Below are 26,826 nucleotides of genomic sequence, written 5' to 3'. Positions count from 1 at the left end.
CAGATTATATTTTGGTTTTCAAAAGTGAATTGAATAATTTTTTGAACTGAAAATAAATTGTTGTGCTGCAGGGAAAAGACTGAGGAGGGAGGTTCTAGTTAAGTTGTTCTTGCACAGAGATGGCGCAGATATGACATTCTGTAATTCTACACATGAATCATTCTGGCAACCGAGGTGAGGGGGAAACCCCAGGGCTAGCAAGCACTGAAGCCTGCACTCAAAGATTCAAACTTAATCAATGACATTTAACTAACTACTTAATTTCTTCAGAAAGACAGTAGAGTTGCTGCAATCAAATAAACTTGGTCTTTTTGGAAAAAGCTTTGCTATAAACTATGATTATATAATTAGAATTAAGAATGATCATTATCACATACAAAATACATTCAATTATAGAACTTCAGTTTTCGCAACAAAACACAAATGAAACACAGCTCAAAATATTCAAAACCAGGGATGGCAGTGAATTGAATGCAATGATCTTATTGAATGAGTTTGTAAAGCCGTATTTTTTATAAACTCACCATTTCTCGAGCATCCTGTAGTGTACTAGACAGACTAACATTGAAGTTTGGAAAGTAGATACCTTCTTCGATTAATGCTGGAAAGCAAAACACATACTGTATAAGCAATAACACACCTGAAAGTGTTATCAGCAAAGGTTTTGGACCCTGACAACATCCCAACAACAGAGCTGAAGACTACCAGAAATATCAAGCTAAGCTGTTGGAGTACAACCAAAGGCCAACATCATAAGTGGTGAGTCGTAAGTGATTAAGAGTTATTATATTTCTAAGGTTCAAAATATTTAATAAGGTTATTTAAATATGTAAACATATAACGAAATATGAAGTTAAATACGAGTGACTTAGGAGGGAAAAACCAAGTCGTAATGCAGTTGGTAGTTGGGAACAGTGTAGTGAGAGTGTTTGGCATGAGTCCAGATGCCTGTGTTGTGTGCCTAGTCCCAGAGATTAGAACGTCTGCTCAGAACTGGACAGGAATTTGATTGGGAGGGGGACAATAGAGTCATTATGCTCTAGAGGCAAAAAAAGGGGTCTACATAGTCAGTCTGTGGAACTAGGTGACAAATTAAAAAGCGGAACCCGAAAGGTCATAATTTTTGCATTGTTACATGATTGGCAAATCGACAGTACAAATCAGAATAGAGAGATAACTGTGGGGCTCAGAGGATTGTGTGGGAGAACTGGGTTCTAGTCTGTGAAGCATGGCACCAGTAACTAGGAAAGTTGGACCTGTACTGAGGGGGTGGTTTCCACTGAAATATGCTATAGCTGAACTTCTTGATAACTCCATTACAGAGACATTGCTGCAGAATGTCATGGATTCGGACCTGAATCTGAAGGGTGCAGGACATTTAGAAATGACAGGAATATAGAAAACTGTGGAGGAATGACTCTGTTGGCTAATGGTGGTATTGATACAATTGAGAAGGATGATCTCAGTTCAAGAAACCAAGATAAAGATTAGGTTGGGTAGAAATCAGACATGATAAAAGCAAGAAATCACTTGTGGGTATGGTGGAAAGGCCCCTTAACAGTTGCAACACAGTAGGTGGAGTATAAGCAAAAAAATAATGAGAGCTTGCCAAAAATGTACAGTGATAATCATGGGAGAATTTAATTTACATGTTGGCTGGCATGTTAGACAGGCAAAAGTAGCTTAAAACAGGAACTTTTGGTGGGGGGGAATAATTTCGATGGGACCCAGCCAGACAGCAAGCTATATTAGTCCTAGTTTCTTTTAATGAGATAAGATAATTAATGATCTTCTAGTGAAGGCATCCCTAGATAGCAGTGACCATAATATGATGAAATTTTCCATTTAACTTGAAAGAGAGTGGAATGGGTCAGAGGCACTTTGCAGAAGTTAAATAAGGACAATTGTGTGGGCATGAATGCAGAGCTGGCTTAGGTAAATTGGCAAATTAGTTTAAAGGTTAGGTCAATAGAGATTCAATGGCAGACATTTAAGGAGACAGTTCAGAGTTTATAGAGGAGATACATTCCAAGTAAGAAAAATTCTGAAGAACTGATCCACTATCCATAGTGAGCTAGTAATGTTAAAGATAGTGTCAAACTTAAAGCAAAAGCATATCATTGTGCAAACACAGGTGCCAGGTCAGATTATTGGACTGAGTATTGAAAGAAGAAAAAAATGACCAAAAAAAATGGAAAAATTATAGTATGGGCAAAAGCTGCCAGCTCTATAAAACAGATAGTAAGAACCAAAAGAACTGCAGATGCTATAAATCAGGAACAAAAACAAAGTTGATGGAAAAGCTCAGCAGGTCTCGCACCATCTGTGGAGGAGAAAACAGAGTTAATGTTTAGGGTCCGGTGACCCTTCCTCATATAGTAAGAGCTTCTGTTTAAAGAAAAGAGTTGACCAAGTGGATGTTGCTGTTACATGAAGTGACATTATAGAGTGAATAATGGAAAATAAGGAAATGGTAGACAAATTGAACAGGTGTTTTGTACCAGCCTTCAAAAGTAAATCTCAGAAGCAATAATAAATCAGGAAATAGAAGGGAAGGATGAATTCAGCCAAATCACAATCACTCAATGTGGCTGTTTTGTGAATTGTTGGAGATACAGGCTGACAAGTATCCAAGTCCAGATGGACATCGTCCTTGGGTTTTCAAAGACGTGGTTAACAAGATAGTTGATGCAATGGTTTGATTTTCCAAAACCTTTTGAATTAAGGATAGCCTCATTAGATTCAAAGACAACGAACAGAACTCCTTTATTCAAAAAGTGAAGGAGGCAGAATTGTGGAAGCCAGTTAGCTTAACATCCGTCATTGAAAACATGATCAAAGCTAATATTAAGATGTCACACATTGGAAAAGCTCAAGGTAATCTCATAGAGTGAGTATGGTTTTGAGTAAAAGAAATCATGTTTGATCAATCTATTAAAGTATTTTGAGAAACATGTGCTATAAAGAAAGAGAAACTGATAGATATTAAGATTTCCAGAAGGCATTTGACAAGATGCCATGTCAAAGCAAAAAGTAATAGTTCATGAAGCAAGGGACAGCATTTTAGCCTCGACAGAGAACTTGTTGTCTAACAGGAAGCAGAGAATAGATATAATTGGGTCTATTTCAGATTGAAAAGACGTAATTAGTAGTAGGATCACAGTAGGACCTCAGCCATTTACAACTTATATGAATTACTTTGATGAAGGTAAAGAATTAGGTTTGAAAATCTGCTGATAATACAAATGTAGACAGGAAAGTATGTTGTGAAGTGAACATAAGGAAGTTACAGAAAGACATATATATTACGTGAGTGGGCAGAGATGTGGAAAATAGAGTATAATAATTGGAAAATGGGAAATTGTCCATCCTACTAGCAAGAAGAAAAAATGGTGAGAGGTTGCAAAGTTTTGAGATGCAAAGTGACCTGACTGTCTGAGTGCATGAATTACTAAAGGTTAGTTTGCAGGTACAGCAAGTAGTTAAGAAGGCAAATACGATGTTATCAACAATTGCAAGGGGAACTGAATACAAGAGTATGGAGATTATGCTTCAGTTATACAGGACATGGTGACAGTGAATCTGGAGTACTATGCACAACCTTGGTCACATTAATTACAGAAGGATATAAATGTAACAGAGGGAGGGTGGGCTCTCTTATGATGCAAGGTTGGCAAGGCTAAGCTTGAATCTTCTAGAGTTTAGAAGAGTAAGATGTAGCTTAATTGAAATATTGTTCAAAGGTGGTGAAGATTCTTCCTCTTATGTAAGAATCAAGAAGTAGATGTCAATGTTTAAAAATCAAGGTGGTCATTTAAAGCAGAGCTTAGGTAAAAAGTTTTCTATCAGAGGGTCATGTGACATTTGAACTACATTCCTGAAAACGTGATGGAAGTAGAGGCCTTTAATATTTTATAGGCAAAGGTAGTCAGATTCCACTCCTGGTCACAATTTATATCTATCTCCAAATAGAGATGGTTACGGTTGTTTGTCGCAGTTCCTGGCCATTACTGTAGGAGTTTTTCAGGGGAATGACCTCAGCCTAACCATCTTCAGCTCCTTAAATAATGACATTCTTCCACCATAAAGTCAGAAGTAGAGCTGACGGCTGCACAATATTCTGTACCATTTGCAACTCCTCTGATAATGATGCAGTCTGTGCCAATATGCAGCAAGAACCAGCTCATGCTTGGGCTTGGGCTAAAAAGTGGAAAGTAACATTCATGTCACACTAGTGCAAGATAATCTCAAATTCCAATAAGAGAAATCTAACTATTTCCCCTTCACATTCAATGGCATTACCCTTGCTGAATCCTCCACCATTTACATTCTGGTGGTTACTCTAAATTGAACTGGGCCAGCCATATAAATGCAGTAGACACACGAGCAAGACTTTGCTATAATGTCTTCGTTTTCACTGATTGTTAACTTAAGGGAATTTATTCTTAACTGTGGGCAATTTTAGCCTGTGTATCTGCTATCATTAAGAATTGTGTGAAATAGCCCATACCTAAGGGCCTTACAGCCAGGACAAAAAATAAATATTTATTCATTAGTTAATTAAGTAGTCTGGTGTAGCTATACCTTTTGCTGCAGCCATTTGCCTGTAGTTTATGAGGATCTCTCCTTCAGAGATGTTTCGGTCAGCGGTCTCCGTTTCAGTGATGGAGATTGTCGAGCTACTTCCTTCTGTCGATAGGAGTGGAGTCAGCGATTGAACAGGGGCTGTTGGAATTTGTACATCTGGCAGAGATGGAGCTGGAATTATGGGAGTGACAGCATGTAGTGGTAGGGCCAAACTCTCGGGATCTTCATCCTTAGCTACCGACATAACACTAATGTGCAAAAGATTAATAGACAGAAATAATAAATGAGGAAGTCAAATACAAAATACTACATCAAATCAAGAACTGTACCAGATACAGAAATAGAATGATTTTCAGAAAAAAACTTTAAATCATAGGAAAAATAATGAATCAAGCTAACATCCACATTGTAAATTAAACCCACTGAACTACCAAACACTAAATGTGTGCCAATTTTCCATAATCCTCAAGAAAGGACTCAATCTAAAACTTGAGGAGAAATAGGCACAACTTTAGCAGTTAATTTGAAACAGTAAACATATACTTATGAAACACTGGACGGACTTACTATTATGACAATCCTGTGGCTTCGAGAGGTATATTTTGACCGTTTTTTTGAAGAGAAGTTTTAAGGCAGAGATGACAAATAGTCCACCTCGCAGCCTGAATGTGTGTGGTCAAGCTCCCACAGAACCCAGACTTTTAGTTTTAGCTTTCAAGGGTTGCTGCTGGAGTCTTGAAGAAGTGGAGGCTATTTTCCCCCCTTTTGGTTATAGCCAAAAGCTAGGGGTTCTCTTCATGCTACTGGAGTTGCCGGTGGTACAATCTGTTTTCTGAACTTTCCTTTTGCCGAAGGTGTGTTTATGGGATTAACTATGTTCCAACCGTATTGGAACAGTTAATTAGTAATAGTTACTGTAATTATTATTCTGTTAAGTTATTTCAATTTCTCTTTTCTGTTGCTGTATTCTAACTACAGTGGATGAATAAAGCATTTTTTACTTTTAATCAAGTAGTTTGACCAACTGAAGTGCATCTGGAACACAGCACCTTACACTAACTTTAAAATAAGAAAAAGTTAGGGTCTTGACTGTCTTCTGAATACTTTGAGGGGATGTGGTCTGATCCATAACAAACTGGGGGCTCTTGTTGGAATCAAAATCTCTAATTCCAGCTTAAGTTTAGGATTGTTGGACTCAAAGGCAGTGAGTGGTAAGTATTAGAGATAATGGGAACTGCAGATGCTGGAGAATTCCAAGATAATAAAATGTGAGGCTGGATGAACACAGCAGGCCAAGCAGCATCTCAGGAGCACAAAAGCTGATGTTTCGGGCCTAGACCCTTCATCAGAGTGGTAAGTATTAGTTGCTTTTATTTCAGGTATTGAATTTGGTTGGTTTAAACAGGGTGTGCATTGTGTATTAATGGCTCTTCTAGTCATTAAGAGTTTCTTGGGAGTGGAAGAGATCATTTTGGGGGTTTTACAGAAACTGACCAAGACGAGGCTTTCGGAATTGGCAAATAATCAGGAGGTAGAGTTGCCTTTGTCAGCGAGAAAAGGGGAGATAGTTGTAGCAAGCGGCAGCATTTACAGTTGCACGGAATGCCATCAGAATCTTTGGAAATGGCTAAAATTCAATTGAAAATGAAGCATGTTGAACATGAAAAGGAAATGAAACAGTTTGAATTGCAAGTAAAAGCGAGAAAAAGCAGAAAGAGAAGTTGGCAATTAGACTGGAAAATCTAAAAGCTGGAGGTGAAGGTAGAATGTAAGCTCAATGAGGAGGATAGTGATGATCATAGCCAAAGTGGGGGGATCTGTCTAAACGTGTCCAAGCGTTGCCTGAGTTCAACAAGAAGGGTGTAGAAACTTCTTTAATTTCATTTGAGAAAGTGGCTGAACAAACAAAATGACTAGTGACCATATGGGTACTGTTGATTCAAACAAAGCTGGTAGGTAGACCGAGTGAAGTATTTGCATCACTCTCAGAGGAGGTATCAGGGGAGTATAATGAGGTGAAAAATGCAATCTCTAGTGCAACGGAGCTAGTGCCAGAAGCCCACAGACAACAGGTTTAACGTACGATGAACAGCTGAGGTTCCTGGGATTGTATTCATTAGAGTTTAGAAGGTTGAGGGGAGATCTTAATAGAAACTTACAAGATAATGTATGGCTTAGAAAGGGTAGACACTGGGAAGTTGTTTCCGTTAGGCGGGGAGACTAGGACCCGTGGGCACAGCCTTAGAATTAGTGGGGTTAATTTTAAATGGAAATGAGGAGACATTTCTTCAGTCAGAGAGTAGTGGGCCTGTGGAATTCATTACCACGAAGCGCAGTGGAGGACAGGATGTTAAATGTCTTTAAGGCAGAGATTGATAAATTCTTGATCTCACAAGGAATCAAGGGCTACGGGGAGAGTGCAGGGAAGTGGAGTTGAAATGTCCATCAACCATGATTAAATGGCGGAGTGGACTTGATGGGCCGAATGGCCTTAGGTCCATTCCTATGTCTTATGGTCTAACATTTCAGGAATCTAAGGATGGACCCTGGTCAAATGTACTATGACTTTTGAGTAGATTAAACAAAATAATTTTGATAGGTGGATAAGGGCATTGAAAATAGATCAAACATATGATGCACTTAGAGAGACAATTATTTTGAAGGAGTTCAAAAATTCACTTCCTGAAGTAGTGAGAACTCATGTGGAAGAATAGAGCGTTAACATTACAAGCTTAACAGGGAAAATGGCATTGATTATGAGTTGGTTCATAAATCAAAGTTTGGCTTCTGATATCAATTCAGTCTGTGAGGGATAGAAATTGTAGAAGAGAGAAATCCTTAGATATAAGGGAAGAAGAGATCTCTCTGAAGATAGTAAAGATAGTTTACCACAGAATAACTCAGAGATAACTAAAAAAAGCTCAGCTGTTTTCATGGCAATAAATTAGGTCACATGAAGTTACAGTGTTGGTTTAGAAAAGGCACTGGAAGATGTGGGAAAACAAAATTAGCCAGTGAGTTTTATTGAATTGGTAAAGGAAAGCATGGTGGAAGTTAAAAAGCTGCACCAGAATGTGAATCCTGGTTGCGGTTGCTTGGCAAGAAAGTGCCAATTTTCCTTAAAGAATTTACTTGCAAGGGTAAGTTTTATTTGTGTATGCCAGGAGGAGTAGGTAAAAAATTAAAATTTTAAGAGATGCTGGGAGCAAGTCAATCTTTGATGGTGAGAGATGAGGTATGTAATTCAGAAAGATGAATTTGTAAATCTTGCCTGAACCATTTCAAGTTTAATAACATCTTTCCCATAGCTGAGAGACCAGAATTGAACGTAGTATTCTAAAAGTGGTCTAACCAATGTCCTGTACAGCCTCAACATGACATCCCAACTCCTATGCTCAATGCACTGACCAATGAAGGCAAACATGCCAATCCCATTCTTCACCTCCCTGTCTACCTGCAACTCCAGTTTCAAGGGACTATGCACGTGCACCCCTGGGTTTCTTTGTTCATCAACACTTCCCAGGGCCCTACCATTAACTGTGTAAGTCCTGCATTGATTTGCCTTACCAAAATCTAACACCTCACATTAAACCACTTCTGTCACTCCTTGGCCCATTGCTCATCTGATCGAGGTCTTTTGTACTCTTAGGTAAACTTCTTCACTGTCCAGTACAGCACCAAATTTGGTGTCATATGTAAATTCACTCTCCATATCTCCTATATTTACATCCAATCACTTCTATAAATGACAAAAAGCAGTGAGGGTGAAGGGCATAGAAGATTTTGCTAATTGAGTTAGACAAGGAAGATTAAACTTGAAAGGGTTCAGAAAAGATTTACAAAGATGTTGCTGGGGTTTCAAGGAGTTGAGCTACAGGGAGAGGCCAAATAAACTAGGGATTCAGAGGCTGTGGGGCAACCTTATAGATATTTATCAAATCATGAGGGGCACTGCTAAGGTGAACAGCCAAGGCCTTCATCTCCAGGGTAGGAGAGTCCAAAACTAGAGGTCATAGGTTTAAGGTGACAGGGGAAAGATCGACAGGCAGAGATTGACAAATTCTTGATCTCACAAGGAATCAAGGGTTACGGGGAGAGTGCAGGGAAGTGGAGTTAAAATGCCCCATCAGCCAATGCAGAGTGGACTTGATGGGCCGAATGGCCTTACTTCCACTCCTATGTCTTATGGTCTTATGGAAAGATTTAAAAGAGACCTAAAGGGCAACTTTTTCATCCAAAGGGCAGTGCATGTGTAGAACAAGCTGCCAGAGGTGGTGGAGGAGGCTGGTACAATTACAACATTTAAAAGGTATCTGGGTGTGTAAATTAATAGAGGGATATGGGCCAAATGCTAGCAAATGGGACTGGATCATTTTGGCTATCATGTCAATGTGGACAAGTTAGACCAAAAGGTTTGTTTCCATGCTGTATGGCTCTATGACTAAGAAGAGGTTTGAGATGAGCATAAATACTGATGTGGCCTTGTTAGACAAAATAACTTGTTTTTGCATTTTATATATTGCATAATTTTAAGTAAGAGTAAGTAGGATACTAACACAAACAAAGCAGATTTGATAAATAAATGGAAAATGGCATATTAAGATTAAGTTGGCAAAGCTAATATAAATTCATTAATGTCAATCCATGATGTACCAGTCGGCATCTTATTTTTTATTTCTGTTGGTTCATTTGCACCGAAATAGAGAAAGAAAAACTTTTAAGGGGCAATTTTCTTTCGATCCATTTCTCTATTTTGTTATTTCTGCTTTTACATTTTTCTTTTTTATTGCTGTATTATTTCAATTCTTTTCTCACTTTTTTTTATCATTCTTTGTCTTTGTTTTATCACAAAATTATAGTGTATATAGGATATCCTGACATTTTGTTTGTTCAGCTGATCACAGATTGCCAGTTCTGCTTCTTCAGTGGCTATGAATTAGCCCTGTACAGGTGTACATATTGCTGTTGTTGTGAAATTACAGTAGCTGCATTCATTTTCATGACCACTACATGCAAATTAAACAGGGGTTACTACAAATCAGTGGCAGCTCCAGCTATCCTGATGATGTCACAAAATGGTATTGACATGTAAGAAGTTGGTTAGTATAACTGAAATTCCAAAATGTGTTAAATCTGACTACATATTCCAAAGTGTGTTACCCCAATGTAATTTTTAAATTCAAGACTGTTGCCAATTTTACTCAACCACCCTGTATGAGTGGTATCCAATGATGACCAGAAACCTTCCTGGGATTGAATCATGTGATACGAACTGAAGTGCTTTGTGACATTTGGTTTGAATTGTAGTGATATTGAATTTCATTTCACGACAAACTGCAGGAGGATGACAAGTGGAATATATATTAAAAGCTTCTATGTTCACATATATAATAATGTACATAATGCATCAAAGGATTTGGACGATGCAAACATTCTCAAAATATACTCCAAATTATTTACACATCTAACAAAATACAAGGCTTTGAAGAATGTTCTACTTTCAGTATGCTGACAGTGGTGGAAAATCTGGCTGGAATTCAATGCTAATTGGATGGCATACTAGGTGTCACATGAAAGTTGTTGTCATCACACTGCTGCAATAGCATAATAAAGCAATAACATGGTGACTCATACATGTTTTAAGACCTAAGAGACTGATTTTACGGTTAGATACAAAATTGTTCAGTGTCTTGTTTACACTGTTCACCAAGAATGGAATAAATCAATGGCATTCCCCTGTCAAATGGTAAAATGACTATAAACTACCAACACCCTTACCATGCACTATTCAATTCTTGCAGAGATACCTCAAGCCAGATGCTAGTTAGAGTTTCGAATTGTTGGTAAAGTGGCTTACTTGCAACATCTGCTTGAGACAGTTAAACTGGAACTATTGGGGAGCACCTTAGCTCCTGCCCATTGTGCAAATGTGTGTTAGCTGCTAAGCCACCAGTCAAATACCTTAAATGATTTTTGTTTCCATTCTTTCAAATGGAAAGGAAAATTAGAAATAGAATAAATGGGATGGCCAAACTATGAACACTTATCAGCATACTTGCAAAACTGAACTCAACCCTCCCTCCATCTGGTGTTTACAATAAAGGAAAAATCAAAATGGAAAGAAAATAGGCTGGCAAAGGAGAGGAATATAATCACAATGGCAACAGTATCTAGTATTTACATAGCGTAAGGAAGAAGAGATTTGACAAGGGAATTCCAGGATCTAGGTAACTCAAAGTGGAGTGCTCATAACTAGACAGAATTGGAGGTTTATAGAACACCTGAATGTCTCTAGAGGTGGAGGCTGTTTCAAGATAAGATGGTCAAAGCCATGGAAGGATTTGAAAACAAGAATGAGAGTTTTTAAATCGAAGCATGCTAGATGAGGAGTCAATGTAGTTCACTATAGATAATGGATTAAAGGAATTGCTGAAGTTAAAGAAAGACCATTGATAATTCAATCTTCATAAGATCCAATATTTATCTGAAAAGATTACTTTGGATTCATATTTTAACATGTTAACAATATGTCCATCAAAACTTTGTATTTGCTAAGGGTAATCACAACGAATGTGGGGATTTCGACCAGCAGCAAATGAACGTCAGCAAAGCATTTCTTTTCCAAAATGCATCTAAAAGGTGACGAATGATCCTTCTAACATTTTACAAAATTAAGGTATAGAATCATTTTCTTACAGTTTTGACCTAGTTTCAGTCTTGGTTTATGCAAATTTCCACTAGTGTAATAACATGATAACTAACACCTTTAACACTTTGTACAAATTTCAAACCATTTCTGTCAATTTTATCTCCTCTCCAGTCATCATGTTGAGCTGAACCTGACTGTTTGTAATCTCAGCATCCTATTTAATCTCAAACTGTGCTTCTAATCACACATCTTTTGTAACACTAATAACTGCATATTTAGTGATATTGCTTACTTCTGCCCTATCTTGATCTATCTGCTGCAGAAACATTCACGCATGTCAGCTGTGTGCCATACTGCCCTCTCTGCCGTCCTCAATAAACTTGAACTCACTCAAAAACTCTGTCATCTCTCTGCATCTTTGCTGCAATCCATCACTGTAAACCTCTCTAGTCATTCATCTAACCCTAACCATCTGCACTGTCACCAAACTCTGTTTGTCTAATCCTGACTCCATGGGTTTTCACTCACTATTCCCAACTCCCCTCTCATTGGTGGCTGTTATAACCTGGGTAGGTTTCCTCAATTTATTACTGTTTCATACAGGATTCCCCAAACTGTTAAATTCCTGGATGAAGAGGGATGAACTGTCTCCGCTTTTTAGCCACTCACTCACTCAATTGGTTGCACCAAGGTTAATTAACAAGAATAAAAACTGAAAGAACTGCTTTAAATCAGGAACAAAAACAAAAGTTGCTGGAAAAGTTCAGCAGGTCTGGCAGCATGTGTGAAGATAAAAACAGTGCTAACTTTTCGGGTCTGGCGACACTTCCTCAGAACTGTTCGCTGATATTATTTTCTTCACAGATGCTGCCAGACCTACTGAGCTTTTCCAGAAACTTCTGTTTTTGTTCCTAATTAACGAGGATCCCTTTCCTTTTGCATACCTTTCTCCCAGAGCCAAAGGAACCTTTGTTTCAAGAGGAGCCAAGTTAACTAAGTTTTGAATTGTTAAATTGGCTGTTTTGAAAACACAAGTTCCTTTGGATCTGGGAAAATATTATCTGCTTATCTGAATCCTTTGAAATTGACCTTTGTTGCAATCAACCGAGCAGGTGGCTTAATAAAGGGAATCATTTTATCCCTCTTCATCTGGAAGTTTAACAGTTTTGGTAACTTGTTTGGAGCAAAGCTAAATTGGGGAATATCACCCAGGGTCTGCAAAAAGCCAGCATTTTTACTGGCCACAGCTCCACAGGAATGTAGTAAGGTTTTGCAGAACCTGCCACACTTGTCCAGTTGTGGGAAACTCCAACTCTCAACAAGGCCAGCATCTAAAATTTCCATGCTGACTATTGGGGATCAATTTAGCAAGGTGTTAGTAGACAGCGTAGGACCCTGCCCAAAACAAAAGACAACCACCTGGACACGGTTACTTTCTTTCCTGTAGCTGTTCCCAGATACTATATCTGCCCCATCAGCAGTGAAGGAATTGATCTAATTTGTCAACTGGTGTGGTTGCTGATTGAGATCCAGTCAGACCAGGGCTCAAATTTTATATCCAGCTGGAAGACTGCGTGGATACAGTAGGCGAAACCATATACATTGCCAAGATAGATTTACTCAAGGGCTACCAGTAGGGTTTCCTTGACTGTCAATTCAAAGGAGATCTCAGCCTTTGTAACTCCTGACAGGTTATAGTAGTGTTGCATCATGCTATTTGGCCTCAAAAAATGTCTGAGTCAACTTTCGTAAGCTGATGAACCAGAACAGTGGCAGGCTTATCAAATTGTATTGTGTAACTAGACAAATTGATAGGGTACAGTGGCAACTGGAAAAACACTTGGAGCAACTGAAAGCCCTTTTCTGAATACACAGTTAGCTGCTTAGTGGTCAATCTCTCAAAGAGCGAGTGGCCAAGTGACGTATCTCAGATAGGGAGTGGATCAAGGATGAGTACTACTCAAGGCTGCAAAAGGAAGAGCAAAAGCACAGTTCCCCATTCTCACAACAAAACAGAAAATCATGAGGTTCTTGGGAATATGTGGGCTCTGTGGATAATTCATTCCAAATATCAGTACAGTAGGTGTACCACTGACAGACCTATTACGGGAAAAAGAACAAAGGCAGTGTGCTCTGCAAAATGTAAGCTGTTTTTGAAAAGCTGAAGGTTATTTTAACAAGTAAGCTTGAGTTTGCAGCTCCAAACATTGAAAACAGCCAGTTTGGTGAGTAACATCAGGATAGGGGCTGTTCTCCTTCAGAAAGACAAAATGGGAGGGAGACGAATCAATTGGGTACTTCTTCAAAAAAATGTTTAAAAACATCAGAGACAGTACTCTACAGTGGAGAAGGAAGCCTTCGGTTTATTACTGACTCTGACACTCTGAGATATCTGAAATGGGTACAGAGACCCCAGTCCCTACAGAATACAAATCTATAACTTCTTTTTTCAATCATGAGATGTGAGCATTGCTGGCTAGGCTCCAGAATTTATTGGGAACAAAATGCAGAAGTTGCTGGAAAAGCTCAGCAGGCCAGGCAGCATCTGTGAAGAAACAGATTTAATGTTTTGGATCCAGTGATCCTTCCTCAGAACCGGACCCAAAATGTTAACTCTGACTTCTTTTTCTTCACCACTGCTGTTAGACCTGCTGAGCTTTTCCATCAACTTCTGCATTTCGCTCCTGATTTACAGCATCCGCAGTTCTTTCAGTTTTTATCCAGAATTTATTGCCAATTCCTACTGCCCTCCAGAATGTGGTGGAGAACTGTCTTCTTGAACCACTGCAGTCCACTGTTGTAGGTAGACCAACTACACCATTAGGGAGAGAGCTCCAGGAATTTAATCCAGCGACACTGAAAGAATGATGATAATATTTCCAAATCAGGGCGGTGAGTGCTTTGGGGGGAACTTGCAGATGGAGAAGTTCCCATGTCGGTCAGCCACTCCCACCTAGAAGGATAAGGGGAGGTATGGAAAGTCTATCGCAGGAACCTTGGAAAATTTTTGCAATGTGTCTTGTAGATACTACACCTTGTTCCTCCTGAGTGTCAGAGGTGGGTGACTGAATGTTTGCAGTTGCGGTGCCAGAGTGGGCTGTTTTGTCCTGGATGGTGTCAAGCTTCTTGAGTGGTGTTAGAGCTGCACCCATTCAGGAAAGTGGGGGATGTTCCAAAACAATCCTGACATGTGCTTTGTAGATGGTGGAAGGCTTTAAAGAGTCAGGAGGTGAGCTTGTCACTGCAGGATTCATAGCCTCTGTCCTGCTGTTGTAGCCACAGTATTTATACTGCTAGTCTAGTTCAGTTTCTGGTTAATGCTAATCCCCAGGATGTTGACAGTGGGGGATTCAGCAATAGTAATGCCAATGAATGTTAACGGCGATAATAGTTTAATTCTGTCTTGTTGGAGCCGGTCATTGCCTGACACTTATGTGGCGTGAATAGTTACTTGCTAATTTTTGTCCCATTATCCTACTCTTGTGGCATTTGGACATGGACTGCTTCCAAATCTGGTGAGTTATGTTTGGTGCTGAACATTGTGTAATCATTGGAGCACACCTCAATTTCTGATCTTATGATCCTTTGTGCCATACCTGTAAAAATATGACTTCAGCCAGCAAAGAGTTATCCCCCAAATCCTATTGATTTTGGTTTTGATGGAGGTTCTTGATGGCGCATTCTGTCAAATGCAGCCTTATTATCAAGGGCAGACATCTCACTGCTGGAATTCAGGTGTTTTGTCCTTATTTGAGCTAAGGTTATAATGAGGTTAGGATCTTAATTGGTAGAACCCAAACTGAGCATCAGTTAGCAGGTTATTACTAATCAGGTACAGCTTTAAAGCACTGTTGATGATCCAGTGAAGATGGATGGGGTGGTAAATGGTTGGGCTTAAGTAGCCCCAATTTTCCATGATGTAAAGAAAATTCCTCAACAATTTTCCACACCATCGGGTGATTGCCAATGTTGTAGCTTTTATGCAACAGTTTGGCTAGAGGCATGGCAAGTTCTGGAGCACATCTTCAGTGCCGTTGGTAAATTTTTGTCAGGTCTCACAACGATTGCAGTACTCAATGCCTCCAACCTTTTCTTGATATCACATGGAGTACGTCGAATTGGCTGAAGACTGGCACCTGTGGTGCTGCAGATTTCTGGAGGAGGCCAAGATGGATCATCTACTCAGTGCTCCTGGCTGAAGATTATTGCAAATGCTTCAGCCTTAACTTTTAGACTATTATGTTGGGGTCCCCCATCACTGAGAGTCAATACTGAGGACTCCCAAGGCTACTCCCTCCCGACTGCATACCACTGGGCCACCACTTCTGTTCAGTCTAGCTCCCTGTGGGACAGAACATACCTAAGGACGGGTTTAGTGTCATTTAGAACAGTGTGTTTAAGGTATGATTCTGTGATGATGATTTTATCAGGCTATTGCTTGGCTATTCTGCGAGGCTGCTCACACAATTTTGGCACCTCCAGATATTGGTCAGGAGAATTTTGCAGTATTGACAGGGCTAGGTTTGGCCATTGTCTTGGTGAATATCAGCTTATCAATTTGTTTTTTTTTAGACTTTTAAAGGCTGATACAACTCAGTGGCTTGCTCGACCATTTCATAAAGCAGTCAATAGACACCCACATTAGCAGCTGGTGTCACATGTAGGTTAGGCCTACCTAAATGACATTAGTGAATAAAATTTAGTTTTATGTCAATTAATAATGGTTTCATTATTTCATGGTGATAATCAGACTTTCAATAGAGGGTCAGTTGGCTGGATGGCTAGTTTGCAATGCTACGTGATGCTAAGGAATTTAGCTCTGTGGAAAGATTTGGTATGCTGAACCTACTTTCTTTGGAACCATGGGGGGGCAAGGGAGATTTAAGTGAAATGCATAAGATCATTAGGGGCCTAGACTTGGTGAGTACAAAGAATTAATTTCTATCAGCAGCAGATCAATATACAGGGCCAAAGGCAAAGCAATTTGCCAAAGGATTACAGGGGCTTGAGGAAAATGTTTTCACCCAAATGATGCACTCATCGCCTGGAAAGATTATTGAATCAGAAACACTTGGACATGCACATGAATGTCATAACCTGTAGGGCTAGGGTTAAGAGCTGGAAATAGGTATTAGGGTATGTAGTTCTTTTGTGACCTGTACAGACATGAATGGCCAATTGGCCTTTCTCTCTGTGGCATGTATTTTGCATGTATACATTAATTAACAAAAGATATTTTCCTATGTCAATAGACACCATTACTGGTCAACATGGATGTAGTATATTGATTGTCACTTTTTTGACGGTCGAGCGATTTGCTACACTCATGTTTATTTTATTTTACTTTGACATTTCATGACAATTGCCTGCACTGTAACTTTTTATAAAATGCCCATTTGAATTGATGGTATCAGCACAAAAAATACACAGAACAAACAGAGTGGTAACAAAGCAGAAATAAGACGTGACATATTGATTGTCGACATAAGAAACTGAAGATAGTTGACATTCACTGTATAATAGACCACTTACATAGCTCTTGCCTGTCGTGTTGTTTCTTGAATTGAGCTGGGATTTTCTTCCTCCAGAGGGAGCTCTACGTCTCCCCAGGGATTTGGAAATCGTTGTGAAGGCAGTATGTTTGCATTCTTTATCTTCCCAGAGATAGTTTCTGCCACTGGTGATGGTGTTGACACTCTTGAGGGAGTAGAGAATGGTGTGGCAACAGGAGTACCAATAGGACTTGATTTTCCTGGAGATTTCAGTCCTGCAGCATCTAAGACTGAATCACAAATATGATCATTATTTCTATTAAGGCACAATAAGGGAGTACGAGAAAAGGAAAAAGACCTTCGAATCATCAAATCTACCCAATCGTACAGTATCTGCTATTAATAAATATCTTAATTAATTCAACTTCTATGATGAACTGGTGCAGTATTTACCACATTCTCACAAATATTAGTGAAGAAATTTTCTCAGGGTCTTTTCCTCCAGATGCTGCCTGACTTGTTGTGTTCTTCCAGATTCCTGTTTGTCTACTCCACATTTATCAATGAAGATAACGTTTCCTAGCTTCTAATTACCATACCAGACTTAAGCAAATTCCCCAGTTACCTTTCCAATTCCCTCACTGACACATCAGTCAGATCATCTCCCAGAGAAAATGACTCAGGTTTACTTAATTTCCATTCCTTGTTAAGTACCCATGCCCCAGGGCCTCTTATGGCACGATAGTAGTGTCCCTATACCTGGAGTGAGAGACCCAGGTTCAAGTATCACCTATGCCAAAGGTGTGTAATAACATCTCTGAACAGGTTGATGAGAAACAAAAACATAGTTGCTGGAAAAGCTCAGCAGGTCTGGCAGCATTTGTGAAGGGAAAAACAGAGTTAACATTTCGGGTCCGGTGACCCTTCCACAGAACTCATTTGTTTAGAACTTGTAGGTTGACTAGAAAAATAGGTTAAATAAAAAATGCATACACATCCCAGTCTCATGCTGCTAAACTGTCACTGATCTTCTCCTACGTCCAGTGTATTGTTTCTAAAATGAGTATCAAAATTAATATCAGCAGTCTACTCACTAACTTAATTACAACCTTTTTAATTTTTCTCAGAAGAAATTGGTTTGAGGAAGCCGAACAGAAAGAGATTCCCAGATATCAGTGTTATTTTTAATCAGAGAAGGAACACTTCCAAACCTTTCGCTTATTGAAATGTCCATTTTGAAATTATGTACTGATTCCTCTTGCAGTTCTAGAACAGGAAGTGTATGATGTTCCTCCAATACGCTCTCCCTCTTGCAGTCACAGAATGACCCACATTGCTATTTTTTTTCTTTGAAGCACCTTTACTCCACCTGATGCTTCTATGAAAGTCAGACAAATGCACAAGCTCACTGGGAACCGACTGGTGAGAATATTCATGAGCCTTCTCAATGGAGTGACTACTTACTGCACAAATAAACAATGCTTCTATATTACCCTTCCTAATATTTAGTACTTCAGAATTCAATGTTTTGTAAAAAGTTATGTTCAAAAACTACAAAACCTGTTTTTAATTAAGTTTAATTTGACAGCAGACTCATAAAATAAAACAGTACAGATGAAGGTCATTTAGCCAAATTCTATGCCAGAGATTTTCTCTAGAAAAGCCACATAGTGTAATTTCATTCTCCTGTTTATTTGCCATTTCTTTTAATGTTCGTCTTTATTGAAGACCTTTCAAAATAATTTATGGACTTTGCTTCATCAATGACTTGTGATGGAAAATTCCACATTTTAAACACACTGTGTACACAGGCCGTTTCTAACCTTCTCCCTAATTCTGTTTGCATTTATCTTCAAATAGTGATTTTTTTTGTTAACTTATGGATGCGTGGAAAGAACACATTACTTTCTGGTCTTCCCCCACCTCACTATACAGTCTTAGAACATCAGGTTCAATCTTGTAATAAGGAAAGTGTGCCTTCACAGTATCAGGGAACAATTAAAATGAGGTCTAATAATGTCACAAACAGAAAGCAGAATGACAAATAAGGCACTGTTATCCAACAATTAATAATTAATCCTATCTCAGTAAATTGTTGACTGTGCAATTTCCCTTCTGGTCCAGATGTTAGCTTGTATGGTTCACAGTTCTCGCTCCCTAAGTACTGTCATTGTCCATCAAAATTGCCTCTCCCTAAAAAGTACTTGATCAGTCCATCACCAGTAGTCGATCAGCCCATCTCTATCCTCTCTTAACTCTCCGAAAATCCTTGAATATTTGGTTATCTTCCGAATTTGTGTTCACCTTGCCCAAAACTCTGTGTTTATAATCTCGCCAATCAGGTTTCTGAACTGCCACAGTACCAACACAGTTCTCATCAAAGTCAGAAATGACATCAATGTGACTGAATAGGGTAAAATTTCTCTTCTGCGTCTGCAGCCTTGACAAGGTCACAGCCATCCCTTCCCTCCAATGTTTGTCCACGGTCATCCAATTGGGAGCAACTGTTCTCACATGGATCCATTCTTCATTATCATGTTGAAGCCAGAGAATTGCCGAAGATAGCTTCTGTTCTTGTTCCTGCACTATGACTTTGGCCTTCCCCTCCTTCTCATCCACACACTGCTGGCTTGGGAACATTATCTGAATACACAGCACTACTTTTCACATGTAAATTGATCACATTTAGCTCTATTTTCCCATGAGGTCCTCAACTCCCCACTATTGCTAAATTGTCATGCTGGTTATCTGACATCCATACTAGACCAGCAAATGTATCCTCTAATTAATTTGTGAGAAGACTGAAGACAGTGAATTCATTTTCCATGAAGAGAAGTCTATTCCCTAGTACTCATTCTGTTCAGGCCACTTGAACATCCCTGAATTTAACTGCTGCATCATTCAAGATCATGCCTTCAGTTACATAGGCCCTGGAAGTGCTTTTCTAAACAGCCCTCCCTGATTATCTGCCTATTTCCATTGAGGATTGCCTTAAAACCTACCTTTTTCATCACAATGCCCTATGAAGTGCCTTAGTTATTTTTTAAAGGCGTTGCATAAGTGAAACTTTATGTAACCGGTACAACAATTTTCAAGTTTATCTTTTATACAATATAATGTGTGTTGGAATCTGTTCTAATGTTAAAATAAATTACAGCCTTCTAATTATACAATTTTACACTAAGATGACTCAAGACACTTTCAGACATTGGTTTTGAAGAAGTTCCTATTCACCTGGAGACGATTTCTGTAAAGGTTCTAGTTCTGGTTCAGGCTCTGATTCTCTCTCTTCTGATACTGCTACAGAATCCTGGGGTGTAACATCTGGTGTCTGGATCAAGGACAGGTGTTGAACAGGAGGCGATGGAGTGTGTCGTGGGGTTGGATCTGGTGTTGGGATCAACATCGTCTGCAAGAATGGCAGCATATAAGCAAATTAAATGCAGAGATAGAGATTTAATTTGAGCATAACCCAAAAGCTCCAAGTTAAATGTGAAAAGAAATTATACAAAGTGAAATTATTTGCTGTCAGAATGTTCACCAAGTCAAGATCCTGAATCTGTCATTTCCTTAATCAATGCATTAATTATAAGTATATATTTTCACAAACTATGTATGTTTTAGTTACATCTACCTAATTTTGATGATCACAATGTATTTTAATTCTGTGGAAAGGTGAGTAATATAATTGAGAAATAATAAATCATATTCTTTTACATTGTACAAGCAATAATGTTTATACCATAATCTTAAATTGTGGTTCATGCAGCTTAAAAGCTTACTAATAAGAAAATAATGTAAAGAGTTGTTCCTTTCTGCTCTAAGTTTATATTACTGTCTTTCCTTCCTGATGATGTTCAATGCTGTGACATTTTGGGGCTGTAATAATCCTCTAGTACCTCTTCCAAACAACCATTTTTAATGTATGATCATGACCAGAGAGTGTCTGTATTGTTTTTTTTATTTGTGAGGGATATTACATCTGAATCCAAATGGAAGAGAATACCGTGTTTAAGTTTTTTCTTCTCTTACACTGTGCAACCCGTGTGGCCACAATGACTAAGAAAGATTAACTCAACACAAATACAGAACCAAATCTGATACCATCCGTTTTATGTGATTCAGGAAAATACAATAGGATATACTTATCTGTTGAATTATCGAATTGACCTTCCAAAGAGAAATATATGAAGCAAACAGTACAATTTGGTAAATAATTTACAACCCAATTTCAAAAAGAAAAGGAAATGCACTTAACATTGAAAGTAAACAAAATATCTTTTGTTCTTCAATAATAACAATCAGAAATGTACACAGTATTACAGATGTGTCAAGACAAATCTGTGACCCTGAATGATAAATATTCAAGCCACTAAAAAAAATCCTAATCCTTCATGCTTCAACAAATAGAGGTTAATCACAAAATTCACTAACTAATCCTAGTCTTACTGCATGAGTGCCATGCAATGTACAAGCTTCAATCTTAGGTCAGTGACCAAGATATTGAACAAGTATCAGAAAGATGACAAAATATTTATGAGCTTTCAAATTAAAGTCATGTAAATCTTTCATCTATTAATATCAAAAACTATTTTTATGAAAGAAATGACCCCAAAATGGTGATCAGATTATCTTTTGAACTTTTACTTTGAAAAACAAGACAATGCATGCATCTGCTTGATCTTATTATATTAAAGAAAGCATCTATCAAGTTCTCTGGACTAAAACACACGTTTGACATAGAACACCTAGTAGGAATGCATGGAGCTTCCAGTGTTAGGTTCAAAAAAGCGTAAAATCTACTGCACTGATTTGTATATTGAATCTAGCTATTTTCAACAACATATTCTAACTATTTTACGACATTTCTAATGTTTTATGGTTAAAAACAGCATGATTCATTTCAAAATAAATTTGAGTTTACGTTTCCCTCTTTGCAGATCTACAACTTATCCAATATATTGCAGCATGGAATAAATAGCAAGATTGTAGTTCTCCTTGCAACACATTCTCAATCGCAGAGAATTTGTCAGGGTGAATGCCAAATGAAGGTCAATAAGCATCCCTGAGGCACAGAGAGCAAAATCAGAAGTAAGCAGACTAAGACTGTAATAAACTGAGCAAATAGAAAAAGTCATTCAGTTGTAGGAAATATAAATAAAAAATTAATTGTAAACATGCACCCCAATTTTTTTTTGTTGCCAATCTGTTTTACAGTCTGCAGTTTACTTTTATTATGTCATCAGTGAGACTAATTGGCTAATCAAATCCACAAAATACCAATGTGATCTAACTGAATCACATAAATCAAAGTCTGGGAAGATACAAAATGATGCTGCGTTATGAATACTGCTGTTCGACCTCCTGCGTAATGCAATTCAAATTCTCTGCTGGTGTTCAAGGAATATTCTTGGTTTAAGGCTCCAATTAAATTCACCAAAATTTACCACTGAGGCAAATGAACATGGCATGTCCTGAACCTGGGAAAGGATTGCTCAAATAACAACAGCTTCTGTTTTGATTTCAATTTCATTTCAACTCCTGCATCAGCACTCAATGTCCTGTACAACCATGTAATTTTTCATGCAATAATGCTCTTAAAACGCACTGGAGAGATTGGAATAACACAAAAATAGTTATTCTGACTGAATATCAGAAAGAGAGGTATGTCAAAATTCAGGCTTTTCCTCAAACAATTATAAGTAAAATTTACATACTTAATCTTGAAGAGATTTATCCAGGGGAATTCTTTTGATAGGAATGCTTAATTATGCTGTTTAGTATACTAAGCAAATGAACAGTTTCAGATTTATTCTAAGTGAAACAAGCCTTAGTGATTACAAATATGAATTTCCATAATAAAAATAACAAGCGCAGCATGTACTAAATTTAACACTCAGCAAAAATCATATCCAGCTTGGGGAGATGTTCATTTGCAACATCAGCATAATTTAATCCACACCTTACAAAAAATGTGGCAGTGCTGGAGCTGTAACTTGGTTCAGACAACAAATGCTTCCATTTTCAACTGACCTAAGTTCAATCTTCTGCAGCATGCTGAGAAATCAAATGACAAGCACATCTGATTATGCCAATCCCTATTTCCACATCATATTATTAGAAAAGTGTTGCGTACAGTTCTGGTCCCCCTGATATAGGAAAGATATTGTTAAATTGGAAAAGGTGCAGAAAAGATCTACAAACATGTTACCGGAACTGGAAGGTTTCAGTAATAAGGAGAGCCGAATAGGCTAAGGCCATTTTCCATGGAGTGGAGGAGTATGTCCTTATATATAAAGGTTTATAAATTCTTGAGGGGCATTAATAAGGTGAATAGCAAAAGTCTTCTTCCTAGGGTAGAAGAGTTCGAATCTAGAGAGCACAGGTTTAACGTGAGAGGGGAAAGGTTTGAAAGGGATTTGAAAGGGACCTGAAGGGCACCTTTTTCACATTGACTGTGGTGGGTATGTGGAATGAACTGCCAGAGGAAGTGGTAGATACAGGTACAACTACAACATTTAAAGCTATTTGGACAGGTACAGGCATAGGAAAGTTTAGTTGGGGAAACCTGGTCGGCATGCACAAGTTGGACCGAAGTGTCTGTTTGCATGCTGTATGACTGTAGGTTGTGATTAAAGTTTACAAACAGTGTTAAGATAACTGTTCTCGGCATTCCAAATGTTTTGTAGAAGACGATACTTTCTTACTGGCGAAGGTGTTTCTCTCGGAGCAACTTCTTGGATAGGAGTTCTGCTTTCACTCTGGTGCTGGCCTAGCATGATGGCAATAATCTCGGCAAGAGCTTCATCTACAAACTGTCGAACGATTTGAGTATTCACTGGAATGCCTGCATCAACAAACAGCTGGAGGTCTCCTCCACCGACCAATTCAACTGTTTTAGGAACAAGTAATAACATTTAGCCCATTGAGTTATAGTCTTTTCTCATCACAGAATAACTGTTCATGTATGATGCTGCATAAAGGTCATTTTCTCTTACTTCCATAAAAAAATGTGCAGAAAATAAATACATTTTTAATGATTGCCAGTGCTAGTTTTACAGGTCAGCACTTTGGCCTTCACTTGGAGAGCAACAGGAAAGCTAATTTCTCTGATACAAATGATTTTTTTTTTGGTGAAAGGGTTTGTGTCATTCATTCATGGCAAACATTTTAAACTGTTGCCAGATGCAGAGGCAGAGTGAGCTGAAGGCCTGCCTCATTGCAATGGCTGTTTGTCAGAGTAATGAGAAAAAAACAATACAGCAAAATATAGCCCTCTCCTCCCACTCCTCCTCCAGACACTTGCCATTTCCCATTCATGACATCTCACGCCTCCCACTAGCCCCAAGGCAAATCTAGGCCAACTCATGCCCATCTACACACTGTGATGCCACCTCTGCTAGGTCTGTCCTGCCAGTGGAACACGATATACCTAGGCCATAAGACGATAAGACACAGGTGCAGAAGTCAGACCACTCAGCCCATCAAGTCTGCTCTATAATTCAATCATGGCTGATAAGTTTCTCAAACCTATTCTCTTGCTTTTTCCCCCGTAACCCTTGATCCCTTGACAGTCAAGAACCTATCTATCACTGTCTTAAATATATTCAGTGACATGGCGTCTACAGTCTCTGTGGCAATGAATTCCATAGATTCACTACTGTCTGACTGAAGAAGATTCTCCTTATCTCTGTTCGAGAGGGTCTTCCCTTTATTCTAAGGCTGTGCCCTCGGGTCCCAGTCTCTCCCACCAGTGGAAATGGTATGCTGATGCGTGAGTATGATTATGTCAGGCTGTTGCTTAACTAATACGTGGAACAGTTTCCCAATTCTGTCACCAGTCTCTTATATTTTAGTGACAAGGACTTTGCAGGGTTGAAAGGATTGAGTTTGCGGTTTTCATTTCTGGGACCAAGATTAGCACCTGGTATCAGTCAGTTTCATTTGTATTTGTTCTGAGGAAGGGTCACCAGACCTAAAATGTTAACTTTCCTTTTTCTTCCCACAGATGCTGCCAGACCTGCTGTGCTTTTCCAGCAACATCTGTTTTTGTTCATTTGTATTTGAGGCTTTTCAAGTAGATTGCTATTCCACTTCAGTGGACAATTTAAGAGCCAACCACTTTACTGTAGGTCTTGAGCTACATGTCGACGGCAGACTTCCTTGTCTAAAGGACTTGAGGTAACCAGAAGGGTTTTTACAACAATCATTGGTTATTAGACAAGTTTTTTATTCCAGATTTTTACTAAACTTAAATTTCAGTCCATGCTATGCTGGGATTCAAACTCATAACTCCAGAATATTAACTGGGGCTCTGGATTTCTAGTCCAGACATTACGATTGTGTCATTGCCTCCCAAATATTTAGAGATTTTAAATGCCTTGCTAACTTGACGCCTCATTTGGCATCTCCACTTGATAGCTCTGTTGATATTTCTAATAAGCTTGACAATTCTGATGAACTTTGAATATATATTCACGTCTATTTTTAACAATCCCAAAGGGATTGCATTTCTCAAAGGGCACCCGACCTCCATGAAGGGTCTAGGCCCGAAAAGTCAGCTTTTGTGCTCCTGAGATGCTGCTTGGCCTGCTGTGTTCATCCAGCTCCACACTTTGTTATCTCCTCCAGAAGTGACTTGGGACAATATCTAAAAGGTTACCATGGTTCTCCAAAAGGGCACCCTGCCCTCTAAAAAGATCTGACAAATTTGGGCCTTTTCACATTAGGTTTGCAGTGCAAGACTGAAATTTATATTCAGTAAAAATCTGGAATAAAAAGCGAGTCTAATAATGATGAGCAATTGTTGTAAAAACCCTTCCAGTTACCTCATATCCTTTAGGGAAGGAAGTCTGCTTTCCTTACAGGTTTTCAATATCTCATTATTGAAGAGTAGGTCACCCTGAAGCATCTGCATTTTCTCATGGGCAATGTCTGCATGAACCATGGATGTGCAAATTAGAATCAACCCTATTCCTTCCCCATGTATATGGTAAATACCATGTTCAGGCTCGGATCTCTAGATTCAGGCTCCACTGCCATTTTCATGCCAATGGAAAGGTTCTCCATCCTTAAACACGGGTGAGGTCCCGGAGCACTGCAGAATTGCTAATGTTGTTCCCTTGTTTAAGGAGGATAGTAGGGATAATCCAGGTAATTATAGACTGGTGAGCCTGACGTCACTAGTAAGGAAGCTGCTGGAAAAGATACTGAGGGATAAGATCTATTCCCATTTGGAAGAAAATGGGCTTATCAGTGATAGGCAGCATGGTTTTGTGCACGGAAGGTCATGTCTTACTAACTTATTAGAATTCTTTGAGGACGTGACAAAGTTGATTGATGAGGGAAAGGCTGTAGGTGTCATATACATGGACTTCAGTAAGGCGTTTGATAAAGTTCCCCATGGCAGGCTGTGGAGAAAGTGAAGTCGCATGGGGTCCAGGGTGTGCTAGCTAGATGGATAAAAAACTGGCTAGGCAACAGGAGACAGAGAGTAGTAGTGGAAGGGGGTTTCTCAAATTGGAGACCTGTGACCAGTGGTGTTCCACAGGGATCTGTGCTGAGACCACTGTTGTTTGTGATATACATTAATGATTTGGAGGAAGGTATAGATGGTCTGATTAGCAAGTTTGCAGATGACACTAAGATTGGTGGAGTAGCAGATAGTGAATGGCACTGTCAGAGATTACAGCAGAATATAGATAGATTGGAGAGTTGGGCAGATAAATGGCAGATGGAGTTCAATCCGGGCAAATGCAAGGTAATGCATTTTGGAAGATCTAATTCAACAGCAAACTATACTGTAAATGGAATAGTCCTAGGGAAAATTGACTTACAGAGAGATCTGGGTGTTCAGGTCCATTATTCCCTGAAGGCGGCAATGCAGGTCAATAGAGAGGTCAAGAAGGCATATAGCATGCTTTCCTTCATCGGACGGGGTATTGAGTACAAGAGTTGGCAGGTCATGTTACAGTTATATAAAACTTTGCTTCGGCCACATTTAGAGTACTGCGTACAGTTCTGGTCCCACATTACCAAAAGGATGTGGATGCTTTGGAGAGGGTGCAGAGGAAGTTCACCAGGATGTTGCTTGATATG

At 38.9% G+C, this 26,826-nt stretch overlaps 1 protein-coding gene across 2 annotated transcripts in view; it reads right to left on the bottom strand.

Annotated features, from left to right (window-relative positions):
- Positions 1-26,826, bottom strand: part of kiaa0586 (KIAA0586 ortholog) — a 490,003-nt gene that overhangs the window by 69,616 nt on the left and 393,561 nt on the right. For both annotated transcript variants that reach the window (XM_048537548.2, XM_048537549.2), the window contains exons 23-27: positions 23,436-23,620; positions 19,963-20,137; positions 16,769-17,018; positions 4,585-4,835; positions 525-601 (exon numbers count right to left, since the gene is read on the bottom strand). In XM_048537548.2, coding sequence (XP_048393505.1) covers positions 525-601; positions 4,585-4,835; positions 16,769-17,018; positions 19,963-20,137; positions 23,436-23,620 — 938 coding nt within the window. The remainder of the gene's footprint in view (positions 1-524; positions 602-4,584; positions 4,836-16,768; positions 17,019-19,962; positions 20,138-23,435; positions 23,621-26,826) is intronic.

The sequence above is a fragment of the Stegostoma tigrinum genome, chromosome 10 (genome assembly GCF_030684315.1).
Source record: "Stegostoma tigrinum isolate sSteTig4 chromosome 10, sSteTig4.hap1, whole genome shotgun sequence".
In the NCBI taxonomy this organism is placed as follows: domain Eukaryota; kingdom Metazoa; phylum Chordata; class Chondrichthyes; order Orectolobiformes; family Stegostomatidae; genus Stegostoma; species Stegostoma tigrinum.
The sequence above is the reverse complement of the archived record's forward strand: the minus strand, read 5'-3'. Positions and strand labels throughout refer to the sequence as shown.